Genomic DNA, 12,220 nt, shown 5'->3' with positions numbered 1-12,220 from the left:
TTGGTATCTTGAGGGACATATCTTTTTTCACTTTCCTTCCCGCTCCTCCTCTTTTCTCTCTGCAATGACAAGTTGTGACATGACTGCCAGACAAAAGGGCAACATGAGACGAAGTTAATACATTAAAATATTAATGCTGCATTCAGTCAAACAAAAAAATTAATGGACTACCACTCTCCATGCAAACACACATAACTTTAGAGGTATAAGGATTTGGGGTAAATATTCAGGATGAACCTAAAATGCACTAGAACCATTTGCTGAACTTAATTTGACCTTCTCGAAACTTGTGAACTCATGTCCAGCTGTCCAATGGTTCAATACTTTTCGCACAACTTGATCGGTTGGATTTTATTTCCATTGCCGTCGTGACCTGCACTTCTATGCCTTTTCTGTGACTCTTCCAATCTCTTTGATGATAGTCTATGACTATGCCAGGAATGGGCAAATGTCAACCACACGCAGGACCCTGGATTAATTTTTTGCCCATCCCATATAATAGATGTGTGCTCAAAAATCAATACGGCAATATATCGTTGCAGGCCTCTTTACAATGTCGTATGGATACTGAGACGTCAGAATTGAAATTGCTCATTCATTCATAAGGTTTCCCAGCACATCTCTGAAACCTTCTTGTTGCGGAGTCCAGACACCTTTTGACCAGGCACGGCGTAAGCTAGACGGACTACTAACAGTAAAAAACAAAAAAAAAACGATTGCCATCCAGCTGAATAAAAATTTATTAAATATATAAATATAAATATACGTGTTATGGAAAATATCAGGACACATAATGTCAAGAAAAACAATGCTGTTTTAGCAATGCTAATCACTATAATGTAGATATGCCAAGGTTAGGAAAAATTGAAATATACTTATGTAACACCAAATGTCCTTTTATGACCAGAAAAGTAACACTCTCAAATCTGAACAGTTTGTGCAAAACATATACGTACCGTAATTTTCGGACTATAAGTCGCACCGGAGTATAAGTCGCACCAGCCATAAAATGCCCAAAAAAGTGAAAAAAAAACATATATGTATATAAGTCGCTCCTGAGTATAAGTCGCCCCCCACCCAAACTATGAAAAACCCCCGCGATTTATAGTCCGAAAATTACGGTACGTACATATTTAAAAACTAAAATACACCACTGAGTACACAAGAGCCATTTGTCCTTTATCATCAGGTCTTGAGCCATTCAAGTACATTCTTTGCAGCTGCCTCATAAATGACGACTTAAGAAACAAAACAAAAATAGCTTTATTTTTAAAAGTGTGTAATCATAACATACAATCAATGCTTTTAATGATTGCGGGATGTGCAATCAAAAACAACCACTTCTTGGTGGCCTTATGTTAATTTTCCGTGTAAAGCTACTGTGCACTCTTGTCCTTCTCGCTTCTCCTCCTTTCATGCAGCTGTACATCTTTATAAGTGTCTTTGTTTTGAATTTGCAGAAGCTGGAAGCCTTGACCACAGACCAACACCCATCCCGTAATTTCTGTCCCTTCCCTTTCGTCACAAGATCTCAAAGCAATTCCTGTGATTGTCTCATCTACATTTTGGTTGTTAGTATGTATATTCTTGCCAAACTCTGTTTCTGCATCCATCTTCATAATTAAGTCATCTATCTTATCCCATGACCCACCATCTTCCTGGTCCTTATGACCCAGCCCCTCGGCGTTACCTTTTGTTCGTTCTAAATGCGTCTGACCTTCTGTCCTTCCACAAACCTCATCAGCCTCAGATTCGGCCGTCCTCTTTCCATTTTCCGCCGCCACCATTACCTGGTCCTCCCACACTGCAAGTCCTGCAGCATCAGCAACATGGGAGCACAGCACCATTTTGTGGTTGATGGAAGTACTGCAGAGCTCCCACAGGCAGACTCTCTGATCGCAAGAGGTGCTGACTATCAGGCCTGGTCTAAGGAGCTTAAGGGCAGTTAGAGGGGCTGCATGGGCCAAAGGGATACTTAATTGGGAGAGAAGATGTAGACCAAGATGGGTTTGTGGCTGGTCCTGTGTAAAGCCCAGAGTCGTGCCATGATTGTCCAGGTAGTCCACACTAATGGTGGACATCATCAGCATCCCGTCATCCCCGCCGCTCGCAATGGTTAACAGGCAGCCACCATTTTGGTGCCCTTGTGTCTGTACCCAAACAGCCAGTGAGTTAACGCCACTCTGGTGGGCGGTTAAGGTGAGGCAGGGGATTAACGCAGTTGGAGAACCACTCAGCGTGCTGTAGGTTTCTTGGGTCACATCCCACACTGCAATCTTGCCATCAGTCGCAGCACTGAATAGCAATATGTACCTGCGAAAAATTACAAACATTTGTCACAACTCTAATAATGAATAAAATGATGAATAATGAATGAAATGAATGAATAAAAGGGGTTAATGCTCAGACCAATACACCATGTGGTTTGTGTGTGCGTGCGTGTGTGCGTGTAACCTCTTAAAACATTGGGGAAAAAAATAGCAATTTTATTTAAAAAAATAAGGACATTTCTAAGTGACCCCAAAGTTCTGAACTGTAGTGTATATTTAGAGATGTGAAACATATGAAAATTGTGGATGTAATATTTGTGTCGATAGTTTTGATACAAATCCCTCCCCATAATATTTACATTTATATTTTTTACAGCATGAGTTATATTAATCTAAAAAAAGTCAGGTGTGAAAGACAGACATTTTTTTTATAGCATGAGTTATATTACTGTAAAAACAGTCAGGTGTGAAAGACAGAAACAAAATGCTACCTGTTGCCTTTTACATCCTGTAGGCTACAGGTAGCAACGCTGAGCACACACCGCTGGTGGTAAAACCTCTCCCACGCCAAATCGATTTGGTGTTTCACTTCACTGACGGAGAACAATCTAAAAAAAGAGAGCAATGGCATTGAGGAACTGACATTGATTCAAAACAAATGCCGTTTTTATCCATGTATAATGCGCCCCCATGTATAATACGCACCCTACAAATGGCATGTCGATGCTGGAAAAAAGCCTGTACCCATGTATAATACGCACCCAAATTTTGACTCCTACTTAAGTCCGTAAACGTAAAATTATTTCAGAAAAAAGATCATCTTTGGGAACAACCGGATGTTATTTTGCCGGTCAGTATCACTGCACATGCGCTAGCAAACTCGATAGCGAAGAAATGTTTCGGATTTGTGTAGGGTACATTGTGACAGCAAACAAGCAGGTGATCGAGCAAGCGTCTGATACGAGAGCATTGTGTTTGTATGGAGCGTGTTTGAAGTGAACAGCAGAGAAGAAAGGAAGAAGGCGAAGTGTTGTGAAATAAAATATTACCTGTAATACGCATTTAGGTAGAGAACTGAACTCTCGCCTCTTTATATAGCTGACGTGTCTTGCTATATTAAAAAATATATATATAAATGTACCCATGTATAATGCGCACGCCAGATTTTAGGACAATAAATTGGTTAAATTTTGCGCATTATACATGGAAAAAAATGGCAGGACTTTAACAAAACAACAGTGTGCAGGGTTGAGCTGCACTTTAATAATGATGTCATTTAAAAATAAGTAAGATCTTGGATAAATAAAGTTCAATAGTCTTGACAATTATTATTTGCTCTTGACAAGGATATAGGTACGTAATTTAAGATGCTTTATCATATCAACAGCATAAAAAATATTGCAATATAATGATTTAGCATGATAGTCTCTGTGAGACCGTATCATTCTAAAAAATGTGACAGGCCTAGGTTAGTGACAGACGCCCATCAGAAAGGCCTGATGAAGATTCAAGACAAGGAAATTTCAAAGTGACCCCAAACTTTTGACCAGTAGTGTAATTGAGAAGCACTGATCAGAGCTCTGGTACAATATTTGTTGCAACATTACTAACCTGACTGCACCGTCACTGCAGGCAAGAGCCACAAGAACAGCATCTGAGTTGTGGTCAACCACCACCATGGACATGTATCTGAAAACGCACGGCCATTATGTTACAGTAGCAGTTTTTACAGTAATTTATGCTCTTGTGACTTGCCTCGTTTCCGGGTCCATTTTCACCATCTTGTGTCTGTTCCTCTTCCTCTCCCAGTGTTCATCCAATCGGTGACTGGCCACCTGCACCACCTGGCAGAAGGGAGCCAGACTCTCCTTGTTCCAGCCGAGGCACAACCGGTAACACTGTAATTGAGCTCGCCCGCTGGCTGATATCAAAAGCGCGGAGAGGGTCTGGGCATGGGTAGAAAATCTCTGTCTGTCTTGATGAGGAAGCGCCACCATGGCGCGTACGCTTGAGATGTGGTCAGTAATAACGGACAGGACTGTAACGCTACCAGAATTGGGGTGTATGGCCAAAACTGTTAAGCTTGTGTCTTCTCCACCGGTCACTATCATTTCCCACTGCTCCTCAACTTGAACCCCATCCGACTTCAATCTTCCTGCTCTGTCTGCTGTACAGTCTTTCTGAACCCAAATGCTCCCCAACCGGCAAACACACCCGATCCCCCTCCCATGTATGCCCTCCCTCAGGCTCCATCCCTCATTCCACGCTGCCCTGCCCGACCAACTTGATGAGCCTACGGGGGGCTCGGAAGCCAGGACGGACCCCTGCTTGATGAAAACCAGAGCCCCGTATCCAGACCAAACTCCACTGTGGATCGGCCAGAAACTCCAAGAGCGATGGCCACCGCCACAAGGCACCGTTAAGAGCCTCTCCTGCTTTACCGGATCCCAAACTACAAACTGGGTGGCATGAAAGCCAAAAATGACAAAGCGGGCTTCTGTTCCCTTGTTTTCTAGCTTTAACCCTTCTTCTTGGTCCTCCTCGATCACATTTAGCCTTTCAAATTCATTTCGAACTCCATTCTCCGCAGAGTTGTGAGGTGCCATGATCAAAGCCCTTTCCAGCCACTCCATACCTTTGCAAGCCCGCTGGACTCTCAGAACTTCCAGCTGAAGGACCTTACCACTTCGCTCATCTTGTTCTTTGTGTACGTAATGCACTCTGGAAATCCGCACACAGCCATCCCTCCCAGTACTGTAGAGAAGTCCCTGATATTCACAGACTGATGTGACACCTTGTTTTCCATGGACACCAAACAAGCAGCTTAGTGGAGACAACGGCTGGCCTTTGTGTTCCTCTCCCCTCTCTGTCTCTATCAGTGTTCCATCCCTTTCATGACTTCTTTGAGTTGTCTCTTTCTCACACACCTGCTCCTGGTCTTCCTGAAACAAAAGCAGGGACCCTCTTCTGTCTCCACACACCCACAGAGCCCGCTTTGACTTGTAAGGGAGGCGCACGGCAGCCGTCAGCCAACGTTTGGCACAAGGAGGCAGGGCAAATGCAGGGCAGCATTTTACCCAGAGAGAGGGAGTACCTGTCTCATTGAAGCTCACACCAATACACCAGCGATGGACTCGTCCTTCAGCACCTGACGCTAGCAAATACACATTTGGATCACATTGCTGCCAAGTAAGACTGTGAATCTTTCCTGATCCAGCTTGGAGGACAATGCTATTGTGAGGATGAGAGATGAGAAAGACCTCTAATACTCCGCTCAGGCTCCCAACAGCACATAAATTAGCTCTGCTTGTTGAGTCTTTCACTCTAAAGCCCACAGTTTCCATTACACAGTAGGACTGAAACTCAGGAGAACCTTGCCATAACAACTCCCAGCGCCCGGCACCGTACTGGTAAACAAATCCTTGGTCAGTACAAACCACAATCCTACACTGGTTCCAATTTTCAGTGTGAGCTTCGCCTTCTGTGACACAAACTACTTTAGGCATGCCTTGACCAGAGAACTCCAAGTCTGTTATTGTCTTTGTCGCAGTGTCTTCCTCTTCATTGTCTTCAACCTTCCACAACCTCACCCCTCCGTCCGCTCCCCCGGTTGCCACCCATCTGCCTGTGTCTTCTCTTCTCGCACCGACCGCCAGCGCTCGAATACCACCTGCTCGATGTCCCTTCAAAGCGCGAAGCACTGTCCCAACTCCAGCCCAGTCCCAAATTAAGCATGTTCCATCTTCCCCAGCGCTAAACACTCTGCTTGGGGAGAGGAACACTGAGAAGACCCTTGCTTGGTGTCCAAAAAGCACCCTTAAGCATGTTGGCTTCAAGTCACCACAGTTCCCTCCAGAGCCCCCTAAAGCACCAACAGCCCACACCCTGACACTGCGGTCATCGGAAGCTGATGCCAGCAATCCTTTCTCCAGGAGGTAAGAGATGCTGAAGATAACACCGGTGTGTCCCAGCAAACGCCTTTCCACCGGAGCTTTTTTATTACTCTCTCCTCCTCCAGGCTTCCAGAGAACCAGCTGGTTGAAAACGGTCCCTCCTATCAGAACAGTATCTGCCCAAGATTTGTGCACCACAAGGAGGGCAGAGTACAGTAGACACCCTTCCAGACACGAGCGTTGAACTAAGGCATTCCCTGAGCTGATGTCTAGGAGAAGGGCACCGTTATGGGCAACAGCCACACACAGGAGAGACTGCTCATCTTCACATAGCCAGCGGATATCAAGAGCCCAGTCCTGGAGCTCTACAAGGGGGCTCAGTATCTCCAAGTGCACAGGCTCCACAGCAGAGACATCCAAATGTAGTTTCACAAGCCTGACTGCCTTTCCTCCAAACACAGCTAGATCATAGGAGTTGGGTTGAAGTGTGGCGCTCAGGTCTGGGGAGTGAGGAGAGGGGGATTGTGGTCATCAGATGTAATGAATGCAAAGCATAAAAGTTTAGCTTACCTTTAGTTTCTCCGCAACATTCTGTGAACGAATTCTGCTGTGAAGCAGTCGACAAGAGTCTTGGTCTTATCCCGTGGATGCGGTGCTGTTGAAGCACCGGTGCTGAGGTACATGCTTTAGGTTCAGGCAGTAGATTGTACACCGTCAACACTGGACCCTCACCTGACAACAATGAAATTAGAACTGCATTTGCACTGAGAAAACATTTCTTTTTAAATGCTGGAGTTTCGCAATACATCGGGGACAAAGGTATAGGGACACCAGAGGTTTGCAGGAGGAAAATAATAATTTGTGCAATGGAAGGAATGCCTACCTGTGAGTAGAAACGTGTCCTGGAAGAATTCCAGAGCTGTGACCGGGGCCACTAACGCTGCTGTCTCCATCTTCAAGTGATCTTGAGTGGAGCATTTTGAAGACGCTGACATCTTGCTTAAGCATGAGTTAATTCATGTGAGACTGCAAAAAGTAACGTTTACGGTTTGCATTTTGCCCACAAGGTATCTTGAGAATAGACAGGAGACGTTTCAAAATATTTATATTTTCAAGTTTCCAGCGTGATCGTTTTCCGTCTTCCGTGTTGTGCCGCGTTATGGCCAATCAGACTTCTCACAGGGGTTCTTGCTTGCTGACTGGTTGGAAATACTGAAGCTCAATTTCTATTGGACGCAATGAGTCACGTGTAAGAGGTCGACTGCGTGGTGAGGCTTTTAAGGATGTTCGGTTAAAACAGAAGAGTCGTTATAATCCCTATGCGGCACGTTCTTACAAAAAACACTTTCCCCCCCATTCTTTGTGGATTTCGTATTTGATTTGAAAACTGGATTAGTAAAGCCATAGTTTCATAAGCAACAACAGTAAATGCCACTCCGATGTGACTTTCAATGAATTAAATGAGTGGGTCATGAGTAGGTCGACACTGAATAATGTTTAAATGGGCGAGTATCGCTGCATTGATAATGCAAGGGTTAATAAAAGTCTACAAATATTAAATGGCGCAGTGAAGCAGTAATGAGAAATTGCCCCTTTCCGAGTGAACTTAAATGCGCCGTTAGAAGCTGAAGCTCCGTGGAATAGCGTTCCAGCTAACTTCTCCTTCGACCATGCCTGGGAAGTGCAAATTTCAGGAGTCCTGGCTTTCCAAGGAGGCTTACAAAGACTGGCTGGTTAAGGACACCCATGACATTCACTTCGCTCGATGTCGGGCCTGTTGTAAATCCATTAAACTTCAGACCATGGGCGAGGCTGCTCTCACCAGCCACGCAGGGGGAGCTGGACACAAAGCGGCGGTGCGCAAGCTTGTGGAAGGTAGATAAGCTTCACATGTCAAACTAGGAAACAGACGGGAGGAAACAATCCTGTGCAAAAATAATTACGTGCATTCTCGGCGTGTCATTATGCTGCTTACTGCCACACAAACACGACACTACGCGTAGTTGTTATTCTACGATGAAACTGCTAAATTAAGGTTTACACGGCATTATGAGTATATTATAATTAGTATCTTTTTCATCTCAGATATGGTGCGTGAATGACAAGCTGTGCTGTCAATGAACAGTACTAGTCAGTGCTAATTAATAGGTCACTACCATCTAGCGGGCATTTAGTAAGCCAACACGTGCAATTTAACTGTCTCTGGCACGCCCCCCCCCCCCCCCCCCCCAATACCCTCAATAATCAAAAATTAGTTAAGTCTTACCCACACATGCTTTACTATAAACACTATAGTCACAGTTCTCTTCTTTTCTACACATTATGTAATGTCCTAAGATGCCACAAGATGGCACCAAAGTTCTGGTGAAAAGGAAAGTAGTAATTGATGTCAAAGAAGTGATACATTCCGACCAAAGACTTAATATCTTAGTATTCCTAGAGAAAATCTTCCTCGCATGTGCGTGCACACAGGTGAAGTTTTATGAAAATCAAAAAATTTGTAAGGCATTTGTTTTTAGGGGTATTGTTGTAAGATTTGTTTGAAATTATATTAAAGTGTTTTGGGGTGATAGTATGTATTGTATTGATCAAAATAGGCAATTGTGAATATTTTCAAAAGCAAAGTCTTTGCGTATTTTTGCTATTTGTGTCTTGGAGCAATCAACTAAGTGCTGTTTATCAAAAACATTACCATTTGCAGCTCTGCTTACTTTGGCAAGTGCCCATGCAATTTCTGATACATCACTATGTGTTGATACAGCATTTTTCAGCAGGTCACCAAATTTCAATCATCGAGTATTGTCTCATTGTGGCGCAAGATATTAAGATGCTTTATATTAATACTGTATTTTACAGTATTTGTAAAAGTACTATAGTAAATTCAGTATAATAGTAAAGAGTCTTATTTCTTGTAGGGCGTGTTGTACGTGCTCTGCCCACTGGTTTCCACAAACACAATTATTTGCGCTCCTCCTCTCTTGTTCTGTCAAACAGGCAACTTGAGGATGATAAATGCTGCAGGGCAGATGAACGGCAGCTTGAATCGGGTAACTACCTTAAAACAATTGTTCTAACCAAAACTGTAGATGAAGTATTCTTTCACCTCAGTGTGATGCACAGACTGAAGACAGCAAGGACCACGTGGCTATCTGCCTGCAACGTCACAACCTGGATAGGCTACCAGGGAACGACTGGTCAGATCCGCAACACAGCCCCGTGTCAAACTCCAGTCTCCACAATACTGAGCTGCAGGATGCATCCTTCCCTGCTGCCTACTTTACAGCAGCAGGTACAGTCACTTTGATACCAAATCAAATATTACAGTACATCGGGGGAGAGAGAATAGCAACAGCTACTGAGTGCAAAGTGGTGAATGTTTGAATTTATGGTGGTGCCTTGACTTACAAATGAGCCAACTCTCTTGTTTATCGAGCAATGAAATGCTGCCGGACTTTTCTTTTTAAACTTTGAATTGTAAACAAAAATCAAGATGGTAGTCGCAAAAGATGTGATTTGTATTATGATTGTGGTCACCGAACAAATTAAACTCTCAAGTCAAGGCACCGTTTTAAAAAAAGAAAAAATGACTTGACTTACAACTTGTTTGAAATTTAGTGGAGACGTGACTTGGCTTGCTTGATTGTTGCCACATTAACTGGGGACATGCATGAAAATTTAAAGTTAAGACTTGACACTTATGACTAACAAATGTGATTTATCACCCTGCTGTACAGTTAATAAAGACTTTATGATGGTGACATATTGATCCCAATTCATTCACTTCACATTGTTCCTTAACTAGGGGGAAATCTCTTGTCTGTATGCTGACTACTTGCCCCCTCTCCCAGGGACCTCCGGCTTTGTCACCCAGCGTCTCGTCCCGCAGGCAGGCGGCCGGACACAGGAAGCGGCGGATCACCAACAGAGGGCAGAAGTCCTGGAGCAACAGCAGCACATGAAGCTGCTGGAGTGGGAGAACAGAATGAAAGTGCTGGCGTGGGAGCAGGAGCTGGTGAGGGAGAAGACACGAGCAGCTCGCCAGAAGGTGAAAGCCTTCAGGATGAAGAAGAACTACTACAAGGCCAAACTAAAGAGGATGGGAGAGGTTGTGCCGCCATCCTCCCCCGACACCAGCGACGAAGAGAGAAGCCCCGATCCCACAGGATGAGCCAAGTTTTTACTTTTAGCCATTTAAGCGCTTGTCCCACTTGCCCTCGAAGTATTTTAATGTATGGTTTTGTACCTGAATGCTTAGACTGTTCTTCGCTTCATCAGTCTATCCTGCACAAGGGGAACATTTGCTTGAGTAGAGGAAGCTACGATATCAGGCCCGCTTTTTTATTATTATTTATTTCTTAAGTGAGCTACACCAGAAAGGTGGCAAGTCTGAGAGTTCAAACCTCAGATAAAGTAAATTATGAGTAAAATTCAGCCATACATACATTTTTTTTCCCTACCCTTATTAGGAGCCCAGCCCAGCTTTGAGCAAACTGAAGGGTATTCCCTTGATTGGTAGCCAATCAATAGCAACGCACACATAGATGAACAACCATTAACCACTATTGGATCAATTTAGTATCTTGAATTAAAATGCATTTTGATGGAATTTCGAGTACACAGAAAACCACATCAGCAAGAAAAGAACATGCAATCTCCACAGAAGAAACCCAAAGCCAAGATTTCAAACCCGAACCACAGTACTGTGAGGCAGATATGCTTACCATATAATAACTTGGGTCAAATTGTGGCAATCTTGACGATGGCACCCAAGTAGTCTTCAAACGATATCAACATAGTTTTCTGGATTCAGTGGACCTTTACATTGGAATTTGCCCCTGATGATCAATTCAGTATTAGAACCTAAATGCAGTGGATAAAATTGCAATGTGTATGGCAGTTAAGTATGTTTAATTGTTTCTTGAAGTACTCTATTGCCTGTGGTGAGACTTCGATCCTGGAACAGATTATTTCCATTACGTACTAATATTTCATTTTGGAAATATTACACAGAATCCTAAAACAAGGACTTATTGTCTCAACAATCAATCTGTGGCACAACCCAACTCACGATATCACACTAATGAGCTGGCTAATGCTAGTTTGTTAATAAGCTTAGACAAAATAGTAATTAGCTAGTGTAATGCGTTGAAAGATTTTGGTCAACCCATTCTGCTTTTCCAAGGATCCAAATTGCTTGCACTAATGCAGTTGTTACCAAGTTAACCAAAATCATATTTCTACGCTTTCTCTGATGTGTGAGTTACTCTCCTCAGACAGGACAGCCAGAAAAAGCCACTGAAGAGCTTTTCAAGTTTTGCATGGCAGTATATGTTTTTGTCACGTGTGCCTGTGGTACTCGCATCATATTTGCTTCTGCCAGCACCCTTATATGGACAACCTTGCCTCACATTGCGGCTTGTATGTGCATGTATAACTTTGAAATGTACCAATAACAACCAAAAAGACCCCAATGTAATGAATAAATCCACTTTACAGCAGAGGTGTCCAAACTCTTTCCTCAGAGGTCTGCATACAGAAACATGTAAGGGTGGAACTAATTATTTTTTTTCAATACAACTTTTTAAACATGGTACAATTGTTAATGCAATGCCATTTTGAAAAACGGCTATGTCAAGGTAAGATTAGGCAATTTTTTTTGTTAGTTTTGGATTGGCCTGCGACCCTGCAGCCCACTAGAATAGATCCAAATAGAACCATTTTTGTTTCTGAAACAAAAATTATCACCATAGTTTTATTCCCCAAATATATTTCATTATTTTAGAAAACTTTTATTAAAAGTTATAGTGGCATTTTACTATATATTTGGTATATCGCTCATATAGCCCACTTTTCCAACAACCACATTTCTAACTATTGCTCACACCCACATACCTTTTTTTAATAGCATTGCAGGTCATGCCAAATATTTTTTTTTTTTATTTATGCCACGGGGCACTAAAAACCAGGCAAGCCACAAATGGCCCGCATGCTATAGTTTGGATACCAGTGCCTTACGTGGTCAAATTGAGTTCATCCCTTATTGTAAATATTGAGAGG

At 43.1% G+C, this 12,220-nt stretch overlaps 2 protein-coding genes across 3 annotated transcripts; one reads left to right on the top strand and one right to left on the bottom strand.

Moving 5' to 3' along the window:
• Nucleotides 1-1,245: 1,245 nt before the first annotated feature.
• wdr6 (WD repeat domain 6) lies at nt 1,246-7,521 on the bottom strand. Its single transcript, XM_061265604.1, has 6 exons — nt 7,047-7,521; nt 6,734-6,895; nt 4,026-6,663; nt 3,882-3,959; nt 2,762-2,878; nt 1,246-2,313 (listed from the first exon to the last, which is right to left on the bottom strand). Exons 1-6 carry the CDS (start codon nt 7,156-7,158, stop codon nt 1,377-1,379), a joined length of 4,044 nt encoding a protein of 1,347 aa, XP_061121588.1. The 5' UTR covers nt 7,159-7,521; the 3' UTR covers nt 1,246-1,376.
• Nucleotides 7,522-7,721: 200 nt separating this feature from the next.
• Nucleotides 7,722-11,661, top strand: LOC133143602 (uncharacterized). 2 transcript variants are annotated; one of them, XM_061265643.1, is made up of 4 exons: nt 7,722-8,038; nt 9,158-9,210; nt 9,284-9,452; nt 10,012-11,661. In XM_061265643.1, exons 1-4 carry the CDS (start codon nt 7,834-7,836, stop codon nt 10,329-10,331), a joined length of 747 nt encoding a protein of 248 aa, XP_061121627.1. In that variant the 5' UTR covers nt 7,722-7,833; the 3' UTR covers nt 10,332-11,661. The 2 variants fall into 2 exon arrangements, with proteins under 2 accessions (XP_061121627.1, XP_061121619.1); XM_061265635.1 differs by having other exon boundaries at nt 7,725-8,038; nt 9,272-9,452.
• The last annotated feature ends 559 nt before the right edge of the window (nt 11,662-12,220 follow it).

The sequence above is a fragment of the Syngnathus typhle genome, linkage group LG2 (assembly GCF_033458585.1).
Source record: "Syngnathus typhle isolate RoL2023-S1 ecotype Sweden linkage group LG2, RoL_Styp_1.0, whole genome shotgun sequence".
Taxonomy (NCBI): domain Eukaryota; kingdom Metazoa; phylum Chordata; class Actinopteri; order Syngnathiformes; family Syngnathidae; genus Syngnathus; species Syngnathus typhle.
This window is presented reverse-complemented; position numbering and strand designations above follow the sequence as displayed.